The 24,616-nt window shown below is 49.4% G+C and overlaps 1 protein-coding gene across 1 annotated transcript in view; it reads right to left on the bottom strand.

Moving 5' to 3' along the window:
* Positions 1–4,080: 4,080 nt before the first annotated feature.
* The window catches only part of LOC134928648 (uncharacterized), a 157,383-nt gene continuing 136,847 nt past the window's right edge, over positions 4,081–24,616 (bottom strand). The window contains exons 6-9 of the mRNA XM_063924597.1: positions 14,515–14,661; positions 11,725–11,856; positions 4,877–4,999; positions 4,081–4,257 (exon numbers count right to left, since the gene is read on the bottom strand). Coding sequence (XP_063780667.1) covers positions 4,243–4,257; positions 4,877–4,999; positions 11,725–11,856; positions 14,515–14,661 — 417 coding nt within the window. The 3' untranslated portion in view covers positions 4,081–4,242. The remainder of the gene's footprint in view (positions 4,258–4,876; positions 5,000–11,724; positions 11,857–14,514; positions 14,662–24,616) is intronic.

The raw sequence follows: 24,616 nt of genomic DNA on the forward strand, positions 1-24,616 counted from the left end.
TTGGCTGGTATTCTACTGAATGCCACGTGTTTATAACATTAAATTCTTTCCTCGAAATTGTCCATCTCTCCTGGGCACAGTTTTCTAACTAAGGTCTGGAGGAGGGGCATAGAGGGAGGAGCCAGTTCACACCCAGTTTAAGTCTTTATAGTGTGCCCAAGCTCCTGCTGATCCGTCTATACCCCATGGTCCTTTTGGAGTCCCCAGCATCCTCTACGGACTAAGAGAAAAGGATTTACCGGTAGGTACCAAAATCCTATTATATACCGCTGCACCTGTGTATAATGCCCACATATATATATATATATATATATATATATACTGCTGCACCTGTGTATAATGCCCACATGCACCCTTGGACTCATAGTGCGTGTAGCTCTGGTACTAGCCATTTACCTCACTGCACATCCCTCACGCACAGACACTCAGCATGATAGAGCCCCGGCTCCCAGCAGCAGGGACTTCCAGAAACCTGGCAGCTCCTGTGTGAGTAGCGACCACCCTCCTAATATAGGGGCTGATTCAGACCTGATCAGTGCTGTGTGTTTTCGCCCAGCAGCGATCACGTCTGAACTGCGCCGGCGCATGCCAGACAGCCAACGGCTGTCGTAGCCCTGCGATCGCCTCTGCGTGATTGACAGGCAGAGGCGGTCGCTGGGCAAGGGCGGGCCGGTGGCGTTTGGCAATGCAGGCGTGCCATGACTGTTGGGGGGACGGGCCACGGCGGCTGCGTGACGTCACACAGCTGCTGCGACATGGGCAGCGATGAGTTGCTCCCGGCCAGCGTGCAGGAGGTGCGCTGGCCGGGAGCTACTCCTGAGGTACAAAAGTATTGCCACCGTGCGATGCTTTTGTACTTGTGCGACGGGGCAGGGACTGACATGCGGAGCGGGATAGCCCTGTGCTGGGCGTCCCCCCGCATGTCCGCTACGATCAGGTCTTAATTAGCCCCATAATCCGGCACTGGCTGTGCAAAAGTTTTAGGCAGGTGAGTAAGAATGTTTTCAAAAATAGAAGTGTTAATAGTTTATTTTTATCACTTAAAATGCTAAGTGAATTAACAAGAAAAAAACTAAATAAAATTAATATTTGTTGTGACCACACTTTGCCTTCAAAACAGCATGAATTCTTCTAGGTACACTTGCACAAAGTCAGGGATTTTGTAGGATTATAGTCAGGTGTGTGATTAACCAGTCCTACCAAACAGGTGATAATGAGCATCATTTTCATATGTAGGTTGAAAGACAGTCATTAACTGAAACAGAAACAGCAGTGTAGGAAATTTAAAACTGGTCAACAGCCAAACTGTACTACAAAAGGTGAGGTTGTGGAAGAAAGTTTCATGTCACAGGTCATACACCATGGCAAGACGGAGCACAGCAACAAGACACAAGGTCGTTATACTGCATCAGCAAGGTCTCTCCCAGGCAAAGATTTCAAACCAAATTGGGGTTTCAGGATGTGCTGTTCAAGCTCTTTCGAAGAAGCACAAAGAAACGGGCAACGTTGAGGACCGTAGACGCAGTAGACGGCCAAAGAAAGACACATCATGCTTACTTTCCCTTCGAAATCGGAAGATGTCCAGAAGTGTCATCTGCTCAGAACTGGCAGAAACCAATGGGACTCGGGTACACCCATCTACTGTTCCGGGAAGTGATGCCTTAAGTGGTCTTCATGGAAGAAGTGCAACCAAAAAGCCCTACTTTCCACGTGGAAACAAGGCCAAGCGACTCAACTATGCACGAAAACATAGGAACTGTGGTGCAGAAAAATGGCAGCAGGTGCTCTAGACTGATGAGTCACGATGTGAAATATATGGCTGTAACAGAAGGCCGTTTGCCGAAGGGCAACAGTAAAGCATGGTGGAGGTTCCTTGCAAGTTTGGGGCTGCATTTCAGTAGATGGAGTTGGGGAATTGGTCAGGATTAATGGTGTCCTCAGTGCTGAGAAATACAGGCAGGTACTTATCCATCATGCAATACCATCATGGAGGCGTCTAATTGGCTCCAAATTTATTCAGCAGCAGGACAATGACCCCAATCATACAGCCAATGTCATTAAGAACTATCTTCAGTGTAAAGAAGAACAAGGAGTCCTGGAAGTGAGTATATGGCCCCCACAGAGCCCTGATCTCAATCAACATCATTGAGTCTGTCTTGGATTACATAGAGAGACTTAAGGATTTGAGCAAGCCTACATCCACAGAAGATTCTCCAAGATGATTGGAACAACCTCCCTGCCGAGTTCCTTCAAAAACTGTGTGCAAATGTACCTAGAAGAATTGATGCTGTTTTGAAGGCAAAGGGCGGTCACACCAAATATTGTTTGATTTAGATTTCTGTTCATTCACTTTGCATTTTGTTCATTGATAAAAAAATAAACTACTACCACTTCAATTATGAAAGCATTCTTACTGTGCAGCATTTTTTCTACACCTGCCGAAAACTTTACTGTGTGTCTAAACTGTCCCAGGTCTCCCCAATGTGGAGGGTCCCTTCTCCCGACTGCTGTTATAAGATCACTCCACATGTTTTCAAGGTTTTCCCTGGGATGTAGGTTTGGGCTCATTGCTGGTCACTCCAGAACAGTCCAGCGTCTCGTGTTGAACCATTCCCGAGTGCTCCTTGGTTTGTGTTTAGGATGACTGCTGGAAGTGATGGAGACTCCGCTTTCTGGCACTAGAATTGAGCTCTAAATTGGCCTGATCTCCGGATTTATTGATCCTATGCACTCGTTCAACGCATCCAATGTCCAATGCCACAGAACAAACCTAAAACATTTCTGCACCTCTGCCATGGATCACTGTAGGTAAGTTCTCCTCATTAATAAATACTGTTTTCTGTAAACAAAGTGCTAATTTGGTCTTATCCTGTCAGATAGGTTTCATCTTATTCAGGGTCTTTTGGCAAACGCCAGTTGGGTCTCCTATCCCTCTGTCGCCACAGGTGTGGATACCAAAATATTTTCAACAATGTTCTAGAAGAAATTTAAAAAAAAAAAAAAAATGCAAGGGCGCCAATATTTTTGTGAGTGGTCTCAAGTGTTGTTCTCATCATAGCTTGAGCTTTTATTGGGGATTATAAAGCACTTAACTATTTTACAAGCAGCTACCATGAAGGTCGGTCAGAACCTCCAATTTGGAACTATGGCCCTCATTCCGAGTTGTGCGCTCGCTAGCTGCTTTTAGCAGCATTGCACACGCTAAGCCGCCGCCCTCTAGGAGTATATCTTAGTTTAGCAGAATAGCGAACGAAAGATTAGCAGAACTGCTACTAAATAATTCCCTGCAGTATCTGAGTAGCTCCAGACCAACTCCTAGATTGCGATCAGCTCGGTCCGTTTAGTTCCTGGTTTGACGTCACAAACACGCCCTGCGTTCGGCCAGCCACTCCCCCGTTTCTCCAGACACTCCCGCGTTTTTACCTGGCGCGCCTGCGTTTTTTAGCACACTCTCAGAAAACGCTCAGTTACCACCCAGAAACGCCCCTTTCCTGTCAATCACTCACCGATCAGCAGTGCGACTGAAAAGCGCCGCAGGATCCACAGCAAAACTGCTAAGTTTTTAGTTAAATAACTAAGCGCATGCGCGCTGCGTACCATGCGCATTTAGCAACAAATCGCAGCATAGCGAAAATCAGCAACGAGCGAACAACTCTGAATGACCACCTATATAATTTATGTTTAACTTTTCACTAGATACAGATATGACGTATAAACAGAATTGCAGAGGGAACCTGTGGCACTTAAGCTGCACTGGCTAGCAGGGTATGCTGTGACTTTTAGTCCTTTGTGGGGACTTCCACTGATAAACTGATTACTGGTTGCATCCAGTAATATATAAGTGTGCCATAATATATATATATATATTCCATTCTACGTTACGGTAGGTATGAATCCCGCGCTTGTGTAACCCGCAAACCACGGCTGTAAAATAAATGTAAAGCATCTTCTGGACAGTGTCTCCTGGCTTTGGGGGATTCCGTTTAGGTAATTGTCCCCCCCCCCCTTATCCCTGTATATCCCCTCCCCCCCTCAACACCACCAGCTCCCTCCTATACACCAGTGACATCTAGCACAATGTGGATGTAAGAGGCAAGGTTTATTGAGCAGCATCATTGTTGCATCGTAGTAGGAGTATATGCAGGTCTAAGAGAGAGCGGTAAGTAATGAGTAGCTGTGCATCTCTACAGTGTGATCAATAGGAGGCGACTGGAGGATCCGGGCTAGCCACCATACCAGCAGCTACATTGTTAATTCCTGCAGAGAAAGACATGATGAACATTAGGCACAGAAGCTGACGCTTTAGACATAAAGTCACTTTTCGCTCCTCCTTCCCTGCACTACAGATACAAAGGAAAATGCTCATTACTATCTGACAAATCGGCAAACTGTAAATATCTATGTACACAGGTCAATTGTTTGCTTTCCCTGTCCTAGTCTGATAGTACAGTACTTTGGACATTTCACAGACTCTGATGACCTAGCGCGGTCTATTAATTCATGTGATCACTTGATGTCTCCACGTATGTGTTGTAGTGATGAGACAGTTCTCCTGACTTAAGGCCACCCCGGGTCACCACTTACTGCAAACGTACGTTTCGCAATCTGATGAAGCTGGCTGTGTCCTGCAAAACGCGCCATATGCTATTAGGAACTACAAAATACAGTGAAACGGACAGTCCTCTACGCCGATATCCGTGAAATAACTGTACATTGAATTAATCTTCAAAGTGTTGAAATACAATTAACTAGTACCAAAACCAACCCAAGAAAGACATTTACTGTATCTGCTGCTACTTGCACTATTCTGCTATACCTGCGCCCATGAGACCCGTCTACTAATCGGGACGTTGTAACATACGGCGGAAATTCTTACCATAATGGCGTTGACAATGTCATTGTTGTTGTGCCTGAGTGCCCGCACTGCCTTCACTCGGGATACATTGGCCTGAGCCATCACCAGCTCAATATCCCGCACCTCCAACCCAGCCTCATCCACCTGTGGGCATAAAAGTCAATAAAAACCAACGCATAAGCTGGGAAGAGCCGGAGAACATCACTGTACAAGGTCTGCTGAGACCAGACAAAGACATTAAAGGGCACAGTTATTAATATAATTTCTTATTCGTGGCAATAAATGAAGATTTGCCCGGAAGGAGCCCCCCCCCCCCCCCTGCGTTGTGTAAGAAGTGAAGGGATCGCATTAGCCGTGCTCGGGAGGGATCCTATAGATCCCCTCTCCTGGTACTTTTTGCCATCTGTAGCCTAAAGGCAACTGAGAGCACATAGCTGAGTAAATACGGCAAAAAGCAGCCTCCATAGAAACTGTTTGCAAGCAAAAATGGGAGAATGCAGCATATGGTCCCCTGTACATAAATGCTGGTGATATTTATTATTGTACACTGAAACCAGGTGCTTTCAGGGGATAGTCTGCAAGTAACAATTGATAATTAGGCCCCTTAAGCTGGTGACACTAGAGGTCAGGATCTGAGCCCGCTACACACCGACTGGTCACTGTGGCCGACTATCTCTCTGCTTTTTGTAGGTAACATTACATGGAGGGACTGTCTCCTAAACATTCCCCAATATAGGGGGCTGCACAGTTAGTGGTGCTGGTGGTCTGACCCTTTCTCCGGCACCTAACCGCTATCACCATTGCAGATTTTCCTCTCACCCCATAGAGGTGCGCTGGAGATCTTGTGACGTTGCTGAACTTCGTGACCGCTCTTCCCCGAGAATTGACTATAGGCCAGAGTGTTGTGTATACTCCTATATAGGACACCAGTACGGCTTATACAGGCCCCGTTAAAATAAGATTTTACTTACCGATAAATCTATTTCTCGTAGTCCGTAGTGGATGCTGGGGACTCCGTCAGGACCATGGGGATATAGCGGCTCCGCAGGAGACAGGGCACAATAATAAAAGCTTTAGGATCAGGTGGTGTGCACTGGCTCCTCCCCCTATGACCCTCCTCCAAGCCTCAGTTAGGATACTGTGCCCGGACGAGCGTGCATAATAAGGAAGGATATTGAATCCCGGGTAAGACTCATACCAGCCACACCAATCACACCGTACAACCTGTGATCTGAACCCAGTTAACAGTATGATAACAACGAAGGAGCCTCTGAAAAGATGGCTCACAACAAGAATAACCCGATTTTTGTAACAATAACTATGTACAAGTATTGCAGACAATCCGCACTTGGGATGGGCGCCCAGCATCCACTACGGACTACGAGAAATAGATTTATCGGTAAGTAAAATCTTATTTTCTCTGACGTCCTAGTGGATGCTGGGGACTCCGTCAGGACCATGGGGATTATACCAAAGCTCCCAAACGGGCGGGAGAGTGCGGATGACCCTGCAGCACCGAATGAGAGAACTCCATGTCCTCCTCAGCCAGGGTATCAAATTTGTAGAATTTAGCAAACGTGTTTTCCCCTGACCAAGTAACTGCTCGGCAAAGTTGTAAAGCCGAGACCCCTCGGGCAGTCGCCCAAGATGAGCCCCCTTCCTTTTGGAATGGGCTTTTACCGATTTTGGCTGTGGCAGGCCTGCCACAGAATGTGTAAACTGAATTGTATTACAAATCCAGCGAGCAATCGTCTGCTTAGAAGCAGGAGCACCCATCTTGTTGGGTGCATACAGGCTAAACAGCGAGTCAGATTTTCTGACTCCAGCCTTCCTGGAAACATATTTTTCAGGGCCCTGACAACGTCAAGTAACTTGGAGTCCTCCAAGTCCCTAGTACCCGCAGGTACCACAATAGGTTGGTTCATGTGAAAAACAGAAAACACCTTAAGGAGAAATTGAGGACGAGTCCTCAATTCTGCCCTGTCAGAATGAAAAATTAAGTAAGGGCTTTATATATGATAAAGCCGCCAATTCTGACACACGCCTGGCTGAAGCCAGGGCTAATAGCATCGTCACCTTCCATGTGAGATATTTTAAGTCCACAGTGGTGAGTGGTTCAAACCAATGTGACTTTAGGAAACTCAAAACAACATTGAGATCCCAAGGTGCCACTGGGGCACAAAAGGAGGCTGTATATGCAGTACCCCTTTTACAAACATCTGAACGTCAGGCACTAAAGCCAGTTCTTTCTGGAAGAAATTCGACAGGGCCGAAATTTGAACCTTAATGGACCCTAATTTTTGGCCTATAGACAGTCCTGTTTTCAGGAAATGTAGGAAACGACCAAGTTGGAATTCCTCTGTAGGGGCCTTCTTGGCCTCACACTACGCAACATATCTTCGCCAAATGCGGTGAAAATGTTTTGCGGTTACATCCTTCCTGTCTTCGACCAGGGTAGGGATGACTTCATCTGGAATGCCCTTTCAGGATCCGGCGTTCAACCGCCATGCCGTCAAACGCGGCCGCGGTAAGTCTTGGAACAGACAAGGCCGCTGCTGGAGCAGGTCCTTTCTTAAAGGTAGAGGCCACGGGTCTTCCGTGAACATCTCTTGAAGTTTCGGGTACCAAGTCCTTCTTGGCCAATCCGGAACCACGAGTATCATTCTTACTTATCTCCCTCTTATGATTCTCAGTACTTTTTGTATGAGAGGCATAGGAGGGAACACATACTCTGACTGGTACATCCACAGTGTTACCAGAGCGTCCACCGCTATTGCCTGAGGGTCCCTTGACCTGGCGCAATATCTAGTTTTTTGTTCAGGCGGGACGCCATCATGTCCACCTTTGGTTTTTCACAACGGTTTACAATCATGTGGAAGACTTCCCGATGAAGTCCCCACTCTCCCGGGTGGAGGTCATGCCTGCTGAGGAAGTCTGCTTCCCAGTTTTCCACTCCCGGAATGAACACTGCTGAGAGTGTTATCACATGATTTTTCGCCCAGCGAAGAATCCTTGCAGTTTCTGCCATTTCCCTCCTGCTTCTTGTGCCGCCCTGTCTGTTTACGTGGGCGACTGCCGTGATGTTGTCCCACTGGATCAATACCGGCTGACCTTGAAGCAGAGGTCTTGCTAAGCTTAGAGCATTGTAAATTGCCCTTAGCTCCAGTATATTTATGTGGAGAGAAGTCTCCAGACTCGATCACACTCTCTGGAAATTTTTTCCTTGTGTGACTGCTCCCCAGCCACTCAGGCTGGCATCCGTGGTCACCAGGACCCAGTCCTGAATGCCGAATCTGCGGCCCTTTCATAGATGAGCACTCTGCAGCCACCGCAGAAGAAACACCCTTGTCCTTGGAGACAGGGTTATCCGCTGATGCATCTGAAGATGCGATCCGGACCATTTTTCCAGCAGATCCCACGTAAAGGTTCTTGCGTGAAATCTACCGAATGGGATCGCTTTGTAAGAAACCACCATTTTTCACAGGATCCTTGTGCAATGATGCACTGATACTTTTCCTGGTTTTAGGAGGTTCCTGACTAGCTCGGATAACTCCCTGGCTTTCTTCTCCGGGAGAAAACATCCTTTTCTGGACTGTGTCCAGAATCATCCCTAGGAACAGTAGACGTGTCGTCGGAAAAAACTGCGATTTTGGAATATTTAGAATCCACTCGTGCTGTCGTAGAACTACTTAAGATAGTGCTACTCCGACCTCCAACTGTTCTCTGGACCTTGCCCTTATCAGGAAAGCGTCCATATTTCTTTTAAGAAGAATCATCATTTCGGCCATTACCTTGGTAAAGACCCGGGGTGCCGTGGACAATCCAAACGGCAGCGTCTGAACTGATAGTGACAGTTCTGTACCACGAACCTGAGGTACCCTTGGTGAGAAGGGCAAATTTGGACATGTAGGTAAGCGTCCCTGATATCCAGTGACACCATATCGTCCCCTTCTTCCTGGTTCGCTATCACTGCTCTGAGTGACTCCATCTTGATTTGAACGCTTGTATGTAAGTGTTCAAATATTTCAGATCTCACCTAGCCGTCTGGCTTCAGTACCACAATATAGTGTGGAATAATACCCCTTCCCTTGTTGTAGAAGGGGTACTTTGATTATCACCTGCTGGGAATACAGCCTGTGAATTGTTCCCAATACTGCCTCCCTGTCGGAGGGAGACGTTGGTAAAGCAGACTTCAGGAACTTGTGAGGGGGAGACGTCTCGAATTTCCAATGTACACCTGGGATACTACGTGTAGGATCCAGGAGTCCACTTGTGAGTGAGCCCACTGCGTGCTGAAACTCTTGAGATGACCCCCTACCGCACCTGAGTCCGCTTGTACGGCCCCAGCGTCATGCTGCGGACTTGGCAGAAGCTGTGGAGGGCTTCTGTTCCTGGGAATGGGCTGCCTGCTGCAGTCTTCTTCCCTTTCCTCTACCCCTGGGCAGATATGACTGGCCCTTTTGCCCGCCTGCCCTTCTGGGGACGAAAGGACTGAGACTGAAAAGACTGTGTCCTTTTCTGCTGAGATGTGACTTGGGGTAACAAAAGGTGGATTTTTCAGCTGTTGCCATGGCCACCAGGTCCGATGGACCGCCCCTTTATACGGCAATACTTCCATGTGCCGTCTGGAATCTGCATCACCAGACCACTGTCGTCTGGCAGATATGGACATCACATTTACTCTTGATGCCAGAATGCAAATATCCCTCTGCGCATCTCGCATATATAGAAATGCATCCTTAAAATGCTCTATAGTCAATAAAATCTTGTCCCTGTCAAGGGTATCAATATTTTCAGTCAGGAAATCCGACCAAGCCCCCTCAGCGCTGCACATCCAGGCTGAGGCGATTGCTGGTCGTAGTATAACACCAGTATATGTGTATATACTTTTAGGATATTTTTCAGCTTCCTATCAGCTGGCTCCTTGAGGGCTGCCGTATCTGGAGACGGTAACGCCACTTGTTTTTATAAGCGTGTGAGCGCCTTATTCACCCTAAGGTGTGTTTCCCAACTCGCCCTAACTTCTGGCGGGAAAGGGTATACCGCCAATAATTTTCTATGGGAGGAAACCCACGTATCATCACACACTTCATTTAATTTATCTGATTCAGGAAAAACTACAAGTAGTTTATTCACACCCTACATAATACCCTTATTTGTGGTACTTGTAGTATCAGAAATATGTAACACCTCCTTCATTGCCCTTAACATGAAACGTGTGGCCCTAAAGGAAAATACGTTTGTTTCTTCACCGTCGACACTGGAGTCAGTGTCCGTGTCTGTGTCGACCGACTGAGGTAAATGGGCGTTTTTACAAGCCCCTGACGGTGTCTGAGACGCCTGGACAGGTACTAATTTGTTTGCCGGCCGTCTCATGTCATCAACCGACCTTGCAGCGTGTTGACATTATCACGTAATTCCTAAATAAGCCATCCATTCCAGTGTCGACTCCCTAGAGAGTGACATCACCAATACAGGCAATTTTCTCCGCCTCCTCACCAACATCGTCCTCCTACATGTCGACACACACGTACCGACACACAGCACACACACAGGGAATGCTCTGATAGAGGACAGGACCCCACTAGCCCTTTGGGGAGACAGAGGGAGAGTTTGCCAGCACACACCAAAAACGCTATAATTATACAGGGACAACCCCTTATACAAGTGTTTTCCCTTATAGCATTTTTATATATGTAATCATATCGCCAAATAAGTGCCCCCCCTCTCTGTTTTAACCCTGTTTCTGTAGTGCAGTGCAGGGGAGAGCCTGGGAGCCTTCCTCACAGCAGAGCTGAGCAGGAAAATGGCGCCGTGTGCTGAGGAGAATAGGCCCCGCCCCCTTTTCGGCGGGCTCTTCTCCCGGAGTTTGTGAGATCTGGCAGGGGTTAAATACATCCATATAGCCTCAAGGGCTATATGTGATGTATTTTAGCCATAAAAAAGGTATAATACATTGCTGCCCAGGGTGCCCCCCCCCAGCGCCCTGCACCCTCAGTGACCGCTGGTATGAAGTGTGCTGACAACAATGGCGCACAGCTGCAGTGCTGTGCGCTACCTTATGAAGACTGAAAGTCTTCTGCCGCCTGTTTCTGGACCTCTTCAACTTCGGCATCTGCAAGGGGGGTCGGCGGCACGGCTCCGGGACGAACCCCAGGGTGAGACCTGTGTTCCGACTCCCTCTGGAGCTAATGGTGTCCAGTAGCCTAAGAAGAAAATCCATCCTGCACGCAGGTGAGTTTTCTTCTCTCCCCTAAGTCCCTCGTAGCAGTGAGCCTGTTGCCAGCAGGACTCACTGAAAATAAAAAACCTAACTTAAACTTTTATTCTAAGCAGCTCAGGAGAGCCACCTAGATTGCACCCTTCTCGTCGGGCACAAAAATCTAACTGAGGCTTGGAGGAGGGTCATAGGGGGAGGAGCCAGTGCACACCACCTGATCCTAAAGCTTTTATTATTGTGCCCTGTCTCCTGCGGAGCCGCTATATCCCCATGGTCCTGACGGAGTCCCCAGCATCCACTAGGACGTCAGAGAAATGATGTATTAGATTATGAGATACGTCTAGCGGGCACTATGAGACCAGTGAGATGATTGGGGAGGCCCCTCTGTTACCTGGCACGATGTCATAATAGGGATTCTCTCAGTGCTTACTGTGAGGAACTGCAGGACAGGAAGGACAATGGGAGAGAGGACAGAGAAGTCCTACTGATCATGCACCCCCGAACTGGGAGCAAGGAGCGTTAGAGCTTGTGAGCTTTGTATTGTGAATCTACTGTGTGACTCTGCACTTTAGGCCACTAGGTTTCAGTTGTTCCCATTAGTGATTCCAGTGAACGTTCCCGGTGTCTGCTGCTCATAGTGGACACTCACCTCCTCCTCATCCTCACTCTCCTCTTTGATGGTCAGGGTGGGAGCAGTCTCGGTGATAAGTGGGGAATGTTCCATCGGCACCTTGAACTTCTCGGCAGCTGCTTTGTGAACTTGCTGTGAGAGGTCTTCAATCTGGTGCAGGGAAGACAGATATGGCTCATTAGCTCTACCGACCCCTAATACCATCTCCATGCCAATACTGCCCAGGTCTACCTCTCCCCTCAGTCACCTCTCCAGCTCTCTCTCTCTCTCTCTCTGCTATGTCCTCCTGGTGACACAGCGCATTCTCACACTTAGCACGTCTAAGACTGCGCTTGTCCATACCCCACAGCCAGTCCCTCTCCCCACAGTCAGCCTCTCTTCCCTCAGTCAGTCCCTCTCCCCACATTCAGTCTCGCTCCCCTGTCAGTCCCTCTCCCCACAGCCAGTCTCTCTCCCCTCAGTCAGTCCCTCTCCCCACATTCAGTCTCTCTCCCGTCAGTCCCTCTCCCCACAGTCAGTCCCTCTCCCCTGTCAGTCCCTCTCCCCACATTCAGTCCTTCTCCCACATTCAGTCTCTCCTCACAGTCAGTCCCTCTCTCCTCAGTCATGTCTCCAGCTCCCTCTCTGCTATGTCCTCCTGGTGATACAGCGCATTCTCACACTTAGCACGTCTAAGACTGCACTGTCAGTCCCTCTCCCCTCAGTCACTTCTCCAGCTGTCTCTCTGCTATATCCTCCTGGGTGTAACACTTACCACATCAAGACTGCGTTCCATACCCCACATTTAGTCCCTGTCCCCATAGTCAGTCCCTCTCCCACATTCAGTCCCTCTCCCCACATTCAGTCCCTCTCCCCACATTCAGTCCCTCTTCCCACATTCAGTCCCTCTCCCCACAGTCGGTACCTCTCCCCACATTCAGTCCCTCTCCCCACGGTCGGTACCTCTCCTCACATTTAGTCCCTCTCTGCACAGTCAGTCCCTCTTCCCACATTCAGTCTCTCTCCCCACATTTAGTCCCTCTCCCCACAATTAGTCCCTCTCCCCACATTCAGTCCCTCTCCTCACAGTCGGTACCTCTCCCCACATTCAGTCCCTCTCTTCACATTTAGTCCCTCTCCCCACATCAGTCCCTCTCCGCAGTCAGTCCCTCTTCCCTCATTCAGTCCCTCTCCCCACAGTCAGTCCCTCTCCCCACAGTCAGTCCCTCTCTTCACATTTAGTCCCTCTTCCCACATTCAGTCCCTCTCCGCAGTCAGCCCCTCTTCCCTCATTCAGTCCCTCTCCCCACAGTCAGTCCCTCTCCCCACAGTCAGTCCCTCTCCCCACATTCAGTCCCTCTCCTCACATTCAGTCCCTCTCCGCACAGTCAGTCTCCCCCCCCCCACATTCAGTCCCTCTCCCCACATTCAGTCCCTCTCCCCACATTCAGTCCCTCTCCCCACATTCAGTCCCTCTCCCCACATTCAGTCCCTCTCCTCACATTCAGTCCCTCTCCGCACATTCAGTCTCTCCCCCCACATTTAGTCCCTCTCCCCACATTTAGTCCCTCTCCCCAAATTCAGTCCCTCTCCCCACATTCAGTCCCTCTCCCCACATTCAGTCCCTTTCCTAGTCCTGCCACTCTTACCTGCAAGGTATCGCCAGGATCACCACTGTAATTTATTATCTGGCCTCTCACCTCTCTTCACTCCAATCTGTCCTCCATCTTCCTCTACGTACTACATCTGCTTCGCCTCTCCTACTAGCCCTGCACTGGCTCCGATTTGCCGCACGCCGTGGGCTTCCAGTGGTACAGATGCTAGCAGGTTTTGGTGCCTATTTACTAAGCCTTAGATGGAGATAAAATGGACGGAGATAAAGTACCAGCCAATCAGCTCCTGTCATTTTTCAAACCCAGCCTGTGACATGGCAGCTAGAGACTGACTTTATCTCCATCCAAGGCTTAGTATGGGATCAGTACTAAATGCCGCCGGTCGGAATCCCGGCGGTCGAAATACCGACGCCGGAATCCCGACCACACAATCCCGACAGGGGTGGTGAGCGGAACGCAGCCCCTTGTGGGCCCGCTTCGCTCGCCACGCTGCGGGCACGGTGCCTCGCTACGCTCGGCACACTATTATATTCTCCCTCTATGGGTGTCGTGGACACCCACGGAGGGAGAATATGTCGGGATTGTGGCGGTCGGGATTGTGGCGGTCGGGATTCCGGCGTCGGTATTGCGACCGCCGGGATTCCGTCCGGCGGCATCTTGACCGCATCCCCTTAGTATATAGACCCCTTTGTCTTACAACTAATTGCCGCTTTAAATGTAGCAGCGATATCGCTGGAATCCCCCCCCGGGTCCAGCACAAACCAGAGCCTGTTACATTTGGGCCTGTGCGTTATGTCTGTACCGTATCTGCTAATGCACTTTGTAAGGCGCTGTGGACCCCTGGTAGCGCCATATAAATATAGGATTATAATAACTCACATGTGTCCCTTATTCCCGGATCAGAGTGACCGCCCGGTGAGTATTTCAGATTAATGATGAGTTTATGGACTGTGGTCATCGTATTATGCAGATGGGGGATTATATAGGTTCCAATGTATAGGTTGACCCCATATGGCGCAAGGTTTCCGCTGATTGCTTAGATATGGTTAAACATACAAAGCGACACCAAAAAAATGAAGAAGAAAAAACCCTGTTGACCTATTGCCCCTGTAATCGGCAGACTACATCGGTAAACTGATCGATTTTTTTTGCCATCGGTATTAGTGTTTATATCCTAAACTATGAATAACGGGTGGCGTTGGGATCCCGCAGTCACCTTGGCCTCTCCGAACACAATGTAGATGTCGGAGGCGGGGCTCTTGAAGACGTCCGGCTTGGTTATCACAAATAAGATGTTTTTGGATTTGCGGATGGTGATCCTGGTGACGCCGTGGATCTGCCGGAGACCCAGTTTGGACATAGCCTGAAAGTAAGGAACGAGAACAAAAGATGGATGAGTTACATGTAGATTACGGTGCAAAATTCCAGCAAGTTTCCCAATGTAACAACTACTTCTAGATTAGGGGTGGGCAACTTGTGGCAAGACACGCTGGAACTTGTAGTTCCAAAACCGCTAGTGCCACAGGTTGCCTAGGCTTCCACAAACAAGTTTAGCTTAAAGGCTGGGTGAACCTCCTGGCTTTGCATTGGCAGGGGAACCCAACGCGTTACAGGCGGGGTCACAGGCAGCGATCAGGTCTGAACTACGCCGGCGCCGCAGTGCGCCGGCACATGCCAGGCAGCCGATGGCTGTCGTAGCCCTGCGATTGCCTCTGCCTGATTGACAGGCAGAGGCGGTCGCTGGGCGGGACGGCGGCGTTTGGCCACCGTTTAGGGGACACTGTCTGGGCAACGCAGGCGTGCCCAGACTGTTGGGGGAAAGCGGCACGCGGCGGCTTCGTGACGTCACACGCAGACGCTGCGACCCGGGCAGCGCCTAGTAGCTCCCTGCCAGCACGCAAGATCTGCGCTGGCTGGGAGCTACTCCTGAAGTACAAAAGCGCAATGCCTTTGTACTTGTGCGACGGGGCAGGGACTGACATGCGGGGCGGACTATCCCTTTGTTGGGCGTCCCCCACATGTCAGTGTGGATGATTGTAGATCTGAATTAGTCCCTAAGTACAGTAAGAGTATACCTACACCAAGGTGTGACTGATCGGTACATCCTATTGCGTCAGTTTTACAATCTCTGCGTTTGATGATGTCACCCAGAGTGGGCGGAGCATTGCGCTTTATACAGAGGAAGAAACGAGGACGTAACTATTGTCAGACGCCGTACTACCCCTCGCACTGGTAGAGGGAAGCAGTGATGTGCCACTCGCCTCCATTCCTGAGTGTGACTCAGCCCTCACTCAGCAGATGCTGTGCCTGAATGGGAATGCGGTCATGTGACCGGCGCTCAGGATCCTGGCTGTCACCATGCCGACGCCGGAATCCTGTGCGATCACAATGGCGGCCGACAGAATGCCGACACACAGGGTCTATTCCCAGTCATGGGTGTCGTTTTCACAATATGGAATTTATTGTGGCTTACATGCACTATTCGTATTGTGTATATTTCAGTATCCATAACAGTGTATATATACAGCACGGATGGTGTAATGGTTAGCATTACTGCCTCACAGCACTGAGGTCTTCAGTCCCCACCACGGCCCCTGTGCAGAGTTTGTATGTTCTCCCCATGGATGCTTCAGTTTCCTCCCACAACCTAAAAGTATACTGGTAGGTCAACTGGCTCCTGATGAAAAAGAAACCTAGTGTGTAATCTGTGTGTACATGTTATAGGGAAAATAGAGTGTAAGCTCCACTGGGACAGGGGTTGATATGAACGGGCAAAATAGGATTTTGGTTACCTACCGGTAAATCCTCTTCTCATAGTCAGTAGAGGATGCTGGGGTCCACATTAGTACCATGGGGTATAGAAGGGTCCACTAGGAGCCATTGGCACTTTAAGAGTTTGAGAGTGTGGGCTGGCCCCTCCCTCTATGCCCCTCCTACCAGATGCAGTCTAGAAACTGTGCCCGAGGAGACGGACATCTTTGAGAGAAGGATTATACACAGATAGTGGCGAAATTCATACCAGCTCACACATACAAGGCAAACCAAGCTAACCAGCTTGAAAACTCAGCAACTGCTGAACAGTATTACTTACCAAGTAACAATGCGGTACATAACTAAAACAAAGTTGTACTGAACCAGATAACAATTGCGGGAAAACAAAGCGCTGGGCGGGCGCCCAGCATCCTCTACGGACTACGAGAAAAGGATTTACCGGTAGGTAACCAAAATTCTATTTTCTCTAACGTCCTAGAGGATGCTGGGGTCCACATTAGTACCATGGGGATGTACCAAAGCTCCCAGAACGAGAGGGAGAGAGCGGAGGCTCTTTCAGAACTGATTGACTGAACTTCAGATCATCAGAGGCCAAAGTATCGAACTTGTAGAACTTTGCAAACGTGTTCGACCCAGACCAAGTTGCAGCTCGGCAAAGTTGTAATGCCGAGACAACCCGGGCAGCTGCCCAGGAAGAACCCACCTTACGAGTAGAGTGGGCCTTGACAGACGTAGGACACGGCAATCCTGCCGTAGAATACGCATGCTGGATAGCGAACCTGATCCAGCGAGATATTGTCTGCTTAGAAGCAGGACACCCAATTTTCTTGGGATCATACAGGACAAACAGAGAGTCCGATTTTCTGTGACGAGCAGTTCTCTTCACGTAGACTTTCAGAGCCCTTACAACATCCAAGGACCTTGGTGAAAATGAGGAGTCAGTAGCTACTGGCACCACAATAGGTTGATTGATATGAAATGCCGACACAACCTTCGGAAGAAACTGCTGACGTGTCCTGAGCTCTGCTCTATCTTCGTGGAAAACCAAGTATGGGTTTTTACAGGGCAAAGCCCCCAACTCCGATACATGTCTAGCAGAAGCTAAAGCCAACAAAGTGACAGCTTTCCACATGAGAAATTTGATCTCAACCTCCTGTAGAGGCTTGAACCAGTCCGATTGGAGGAACTGCAACACCACGTTAAGGTCCCAAGGCGCCGTAGGCGGTACAAAGGGAGGTTGGATCTGCAGAACTTCCTTCAAAAAGGTCTGAACCTCAGGGAGGGCAGCCAATTGTTTTTGGAAGAAAATGGATAGGGACGAAATCTGGACCTTCGCAGATCCCAACTTCAGGCCCATATCCACACCAGCTTGTAGGAAGAGGAGAAACCGTCCCAGTTGAAACTCCACCGCAGGAAATTTCTTGGACTCACACCAAGAAACATACTTTTTCCAAATTCGATGGTAATGTTTAGACGTTACTCTTTTCCTAGCCTGTATCAGGGTAGGAATAACCTTGTTTGGAATGCCCTTCCGAGCTAGTATCAGAGGTATACCTCTGATGAAACCGCCCCCTTTAGAGGCAGAGAAACGTGTCAGGTGACACATACGCTGTTGGAACGCAGGTGGAATGCAACCGGAAGCCCCGAACCCGGAAGTCGCGGAACGCGACGATTGAGCGTCCCCTGCAGCTACGGACTTGCTTTCAGCCCCGGCTACCCTGCGGTTGTGGCAGACATACGCTAGCTGAGCCCCAGGACATTACATCGGGGTGCCGCCGCTGTGCGGCCACTTCAAACCGGTCAGTGAGTAAGTGACCATATCTTATGCACATGGGACTCCAATACACACGTGGACATTGTTTGTCTATAGGATACATGTGCATTTATATATAACTGGATTCTACAGGACTGGCTCCACACTGGTGAAGTGTAAACAGGCTTTAGTAGCATAAGAACTGCCGTGCCATACTAACAATATATTTGAGCTCAAAGTGCAATACTAACTAGTGGTTACTAATTCCCAGTGCATGCATGCAATTTATGTTTATCTAGCCAGCAATATTATGTTAAACTAGCAAGTTTTTAGCTATAGTACACATGTCCAATCTTATTACAGATGTTCTTAAGCAGTGTTGTGAAGAATTTAAAGTTTTTTAAATTACTGTATATTTTGTGAATAAAATAAGAATTTACTTACCGATAATTCTATTTCTCGTAGTCCGTAGTGGATGCTGGGGACTCCGTAAGGACCATGGGGAATAGCGGCTCCGCAGGAGACAGGGCACAAAAGTAAAAGCTTTAGGATCAGGTGGTGTGCACTGGCTCCTCCCCCTATGACCCTCCTCCAAGCCTCAGTTAGGATACTGTGCCCGGACGAGCGTACACAATAAGGAAGGATTTTGAATCCCGGGTAAGACTCATACCAGCCACACCAATCACACTGTACAACCTGTGATCTGAACCCAGTTAACAGCATGATAACAGCGGAGCCTCTGAAAAGATGGCTCACAACAATAATAACCCGATTTTTGTAACAATAACTATGTACAAGTATTGCAGACAATCCGCACTTGGGATGGGCGCCCAGCATCCACTACGGACTACGAGAAATAGAATTATCGGTAAGTAAATTCTTATTTTCTCTGACGTCCTAAGTGGATGCTGGGGACTCCGTAAGGACCATGGGGATTATACCAAAGCTCCCAAACGGGCGGGAGAGTGCGGATGACTCTGCAGCACCGAATGAGAGAACTCCAGGTCCTCCTCAGCCAGGGTATCAAATTTGTAGAATTTTTCAAACGTGTTTGCCCCTGACCAAGTAGCAGCTCGGCAAAGTTGTAAAGCCGAGACCCCTCGGGCAGCCGCCCAAGATGAGCCCACCTTCCTTGTGGAATGGGCATTTACATATTTTGGCTGTGGCAGGCCTGCCACAGAATGTGCAAGCTGAATTGTACTACACATCCAACTAGCAATCGTCTGCTTAGAAGCAAGAGCACCCAGTTTGTTGGGTGCATACAGGATAACAGCAAGTCAGTTTTCCTGACTCCAGCCGTCCTGGAAATCTATATTTTCAGGGCCCTGACAACATCTAGCAACTTGGAGTCCTCCAAGTCCCTAGTAGCCGCAGGTACCACAATAAGCTGGTTCAGGTGAAACGCTGACACCACCTTAGGGAGAAACTGGGGACGAGTCCGCAGCTCTGCCCTGTCCGAATGGACAATCAGATATGGGCTTTTGTGAGACAAAGCCGCCAATTCTGACACTCGCCTGGCCGAGGCCAGGGCCAACAGCATGGTCACTTTCCATGTGAGATATTTCAAATCCACAGATTTGAGCGGTTTAAACCAATGTGATTTGAGGAATCCCAGAACTACGTTGAGATCCCACAGTGCCACTGGAGGCACAAAAGGGGGTTGTATATGCAGTACTCCCTTGACAAACTTCTGGACTTCAGGAACTGAAGCCAATTCTTTCTGGAAGAAAATCGACAGGGCCGAAATTTGAACCTTAATGGACCCCAATTTGAGGCCCATAGACACTCCTGTTTGTAGGAAATGCAGGAATCGACCGAGTTGAAATTCCTCCGTGGGGGCCTTCCTGGCCTCACACCATGCAACATATTTTCGCCAAATGCGGTGATAATGTTGTGCGGTCACCTCCTTCCTGGCTCTGACCAGGGTAGGGATGACCTCTTCCGGAATGCCTTTTTCCCTTAGGATCCGGCGTTCAACCGCCATGCCGTCAAACGCAGCCGCGGTAAGTCTTGGAACAGACATGATCCTTGCTGAAGCAAGTCCCTTCTTAGTATCTCTTGAAGTTCCGGGTACCAAGTCCTTCTTGGCCAATCCGGAGCCACGAGTATAGTTCTTACTCCTCTCCGTCTTATAATTCTCAGTACCTTGGGTATGAGAGGCAGAGGAGGGAACACATACACCGACTGGTACACCCACGGTGTTACCAGAGCGTCCCAGCTATTGCCTGAGGGTCTCTTGACCTGGCGCAATACCTGTCCAGTTTTTTGTTCATACGGGACGCCATCATGTCCACCTTTGGTCTTTCCCAACGGTTCACAATCATGTGGAAGACTTCCAGATGAAGTCCCCACTCTCCCGGGTGGAGGTCGTTCCTGCTGAGGAAGTCTGCTTCCCAGTTGTCCACTCCCGGAATGAACACCGCTGACAGTGTTATCACATGATTTTTCGCCCAGCGAAGAATCCTTGCTGCCATTGCCCTCCTGCTTCTTGTGCCGCCCTGTCTGTTTACGTGGGCGACTGCCGTGATGTTGTCCGACTGGATCAGCACCGGTTGACTTTGAAGCAGAGGTCTTCCTAGGCTCAGAGCATTGTAAATTGCCCTTAGCTCCAGTATATTTATGTGGAGAGAAGTCTCCAGACTTGACCACACTCCTTGGAAATTTCTTCCCTGTGTGACTGCTCCCCAGCCTCTCAGGCTGGCATCCGTGGTCACCAGAACCCAGTCCTGAATGCCGAATGTGCTGCCCTCTAGTAGATGAGCACTCTGCAGCCACCACAGAAGAGACACCCTTGTCCTTGGAGACAGGATTATCCGCTGATGCATCTGAAGATGCGATCCGGACCATTCGTCCAGCAGATCCCACTGAAAAATTCTTGCGTGAAATCTGCCGAATGGAATCGCTTCGTAAGAAGCCACCATTTTTCCCAGGACTCTTGTGCATTGATGCACTGACACTTGGCCTGGTTTTAGGAGGTTTCTGACTAGCTCGGATAACTCCCTGGCTTTCTCCTCCGGGAGAAACACCTTTTTCTGGACTGTGTCCAGAATCATCCCTAGGAACAGCAGACGTGTCGTCGGAATCCGCTGCGATTTTGGAATATTTAGAATCCACCCGTGCTGTCGTAGAACTACTTGAGATAGTGCTGCTCCGACCTCCAACTGTTCTCTGGACCTTGCCCTTATCAGGAGATCGTCCAAGTAAGGGATAATTAAGACGCCTTTTCTTTGAAGAAGAATCATCATTTCGGCCATTACCTTGGTAAAGACCCGTGGTGCCGTGGACAATCCAAACGGCAGCGTCTGAAACTGATAGTGACAGTTCTGTACCACGAACCTGAGGTACCCTTGGTGAGAAGGGCAAATTGGGACATGGAGGTAAGCATCCTTGATGTCCAGGGACACCATATAGTCCCCTTCTTCCTGGTTCGCTATCACTGCTCTGAGTGACTCCATCTTGATTTGAACCTTTGTATGTAAGTGTTCAAAGATTTCAGATTTAGAATAGGTCTCACCGAGCCGTCTGGCTTCAGTACCACAAATAGTGTGGAATAATACCCCTTTCCTTGTTGTAGGAGGGGTACTTTGATTATCACCTGCTGGGAATACAGCTTGTGAATTGTTTCCAATACTGCCTCCCTGTCGGAGGGAGACGTTGGTAAAGCAGACTTCAGGAACCTGCGAGGGGGAGACGTCTCGAATTTCCAATCTGTACCCCTGGGATACTACTTGTAGGATCCAGGGGTCCACTTGCGAGTGAGCCCACTGCGCGCTGAAACTCTTGAGACGACCCCCCACCGCACCTGAGTCCGCTTGTACGGCCCCAGCGTCATGCTGAGGACTTGGCAGAAGCGGTGGAGAGCTTCTGTTCCTAGGAAGGGGCTGCCTGCTGCAGTCTTCTTCCCTTTCCTCTACCCCTGGGCAGATATGACTGGCCTTTTGCCCGCTTGCCCTTATGGGGACGAAAGGACTGAGGCTGAAAAGACGGTGTCTTTTTCTGCTGAGATGTGACTTGGGGTAAAAAAGGTGGATTTTCCAGCTGTTGCCGTGGCCACCAGGTCCGATGGACCGACCCCAAATAACTCCTCCCCTTTATACCGCAATACTTCCATGTGCCGTTTGGAATCTGCATCACCTGACCACTGTCGTGTCCATAAACATCTTCTGGCAGATATGGACATCGCACTTACTCTTGATGCCAGAGTGCAAATATCCCTCTGTGCATCTCGCATATATAGAAATGCATCCTTTAAATGCTCTATAGTCAATAAAATACTGTCCCTGTCAAGGGTATCAATATTTTCAGTCAGGGAATCCGACCAAGCCACCCCAGCGCTGCACATCCAGGCTGAGGCGATCGCTGGTCGCAGTATAACACCAGTATGTGTGTATATACTTTTTAGGATATTTTCCAGCCTCCTATCAGCTGGCTCCTTGAGGGCGGCCGTATCTGGAGACGGTAACGCCACTTGTTTTGATAAGCGTGTGAGCGCCTTATCCACCCTAAGGGGTGTTTCCCAACGCGCCCTAACTTCTGGCGGGAAAGGGTATAACGCCAATAATTTTCTATCGGGGGAAACCCACGCATCATCACACACTTTATTTAATTTATCTGATTCAGGAAAAACTACAGGTAGTTTTTTCACACCCCACATAATACCCTTTTTTGTGGTACTTGTAGTATCAGACATATGTAACACCTCCTTCATTGCCCTTAACATGTAACGTGTGGCCCTAATGGAAAATACGTTTGTTTCTTCACCGTCGACACTGGAGTCAGTGTCCGTGTCTGTGTCGACCGACTGAGGTAAATGGGCGTTTTAAAGCCCCTGACGGTGTTTGAGACGCCTGGACAGGTACTAATTGGTTTGCCGGCCGTCTCATGTCGTCAACCGACCTTGCAGCGTGTTGACATTATCACGTAATTCCCTAAATAAGCCATCCATTCCGGTGTCGACTCCCTAGAGAGTGACATCACCATTACAGGCAATTGCTCCGCCTCCTCACCAACATCGTCCTCATACATGTCGACACACACGTACCGACACACAGCACACACACAGGGAATGCTCTGATAGAGGACAGGACCCCACTAGCCCTTTGGGGAGACAGAGGGAGAGTTTGCCAGCACACACCAAAACGCTATAATTATACAGGGACAACCTTATATAAGTGTTTTCCCTTATAGCATCTTAATATATAATAATATCGCCAAATAAGTGCCCCCCCTCTCTGTTTTAACCCTGTTTCTGTAGTGCAGTGCAGGGGAGAGCCTGGGAGCCTTCCTAGCAGCGGAGCTGTGTAGGAAAATGGCGCTGTGTGCTGAGGAGAATAGGCCCCGCCCCCTTTTCGGTGGGCTTCTTCTCCCGTTTTTCTGACAACCTGGCAGGGGTTAAATACATCCATATAGCCCCAGAGGCTATATGTGATGTATTTTTAGCCAGCATAGGTACTTTCATTGCTGCCCAGGGCGCCCCCCCCAGCGCCCTGCACCCTCAGTGACCGTTGGTGTGAAGTGTGCTGAGAGCAATGGCGCACAGCTGCCGTGCTGTGCGCTACCTTAAGAAGACTGGGAAGTCTTCAGCCGCCGATTTCTGGACCTCTTCTCTCTTCAGCATCTGCAAGGGGGTCGGCGGCGCGGCTCCGGTGACCCATCCAGGCTGTACCTGTGATCGTCCCTCTGGAGCTAGTGTCCAGTAGCCTAAGAAGCCAATCCATCCTGCACGCAGGTGAGTTCACTTCTTCTCCCCTAAGTCCCTCGTAGCAGTGAGCCTGTTGCCAGCAGGACTCACTGAAAATAAAAAACCTAACAAAACTTTTACTCTAAGCAGCTCTTTAGGAGAGCCACCTAGATTGCACCCTTCTCGGCCGGGCACAAAAACCTAACTGAGGCTTGGAGGAGGGTCATAGGGGGAGGAGCCAGTGCACACCACCTGATCCTAAAGCTTTTACTTTTGTGCCCTGTCTCCTGCGGAGCCGCTATTCCCCATGGTCCTTACGGAGTCCCCAGCATCCACTTAGGACGTCAGAGAAATTGTGTTTACAAAACCAACAGCTGCCATTAAAGTATTTTCTATAGTGCGCCCACATTACTTTATTTTTCCTCGGCTTCCAGACTTGACCACCTTCCTTGGAAGGTTTCCCCTTGAGTGACTGTGCCCCAGCCTCGGAGACTTGCATCCGTGGTTAGAAGGATCCAGTCCTGAATCCCGAACCTGCGGCCCTCCAGAAGGTGAGATAATTGCAGCCACCAGAGGAGTGAAATCCTGGCCTTTGGCGACAGACGTATTCTCTGATGCATGTGTAGATGAGATCCCGACCACTTGTCCAGGAGATCCAGTTGGAAGGGTCGAGCATGAAACCTCCCGTACTGCAGAGCCTCTTAAGAGGCCACCATCTTCTCCAGAAGGCGAATGCACTGATGAACTGACACCCGGGCTGGCTTCAGGACATCCCGGACCATTGTTTGAATCACCAACGCTTTTTCCTCTGGGAGAAACACCCTCTGCACCTCCGTGTCGAGAATCATACCCAGAAAGGACAACCTCCTGGCTGGTTCCAATTGTGATTTTGGCAGATTCAGGATCCAACCATGTTCCCTGAGAAGCTGGGTCGTGAGAGCTATGGACCGTAACAGCTTCTCCTTGGACGATGCCTTCATCAGCAGATCGTCCAGATACGGAATTATGTTCACCCTCTGTCTGCGGAGGAGAATCATCATTTCCGCCATCACCTTGGTGAATACCCTCGGTGCTGTGGAGAGCCCGAATGGGAGGGCCTGGAAATGAAAGTGA

The sequence above is a fragment of the Pseudophryne corroboree genome, chromosome 5, assembly GCF_028390025.1.
Source record: "Pseudophryne corroboree isolate aPseCor3 chromosome 5, aPseCor3.hap2, whole genome shotgun sequence".
NCBI classification, from domain to species: Eukaryota; Metazoa; Chordata; class Amphibia; order Anura; family Myobatrachidae; genus Pseudophryne; species Pseudophryne corroboree.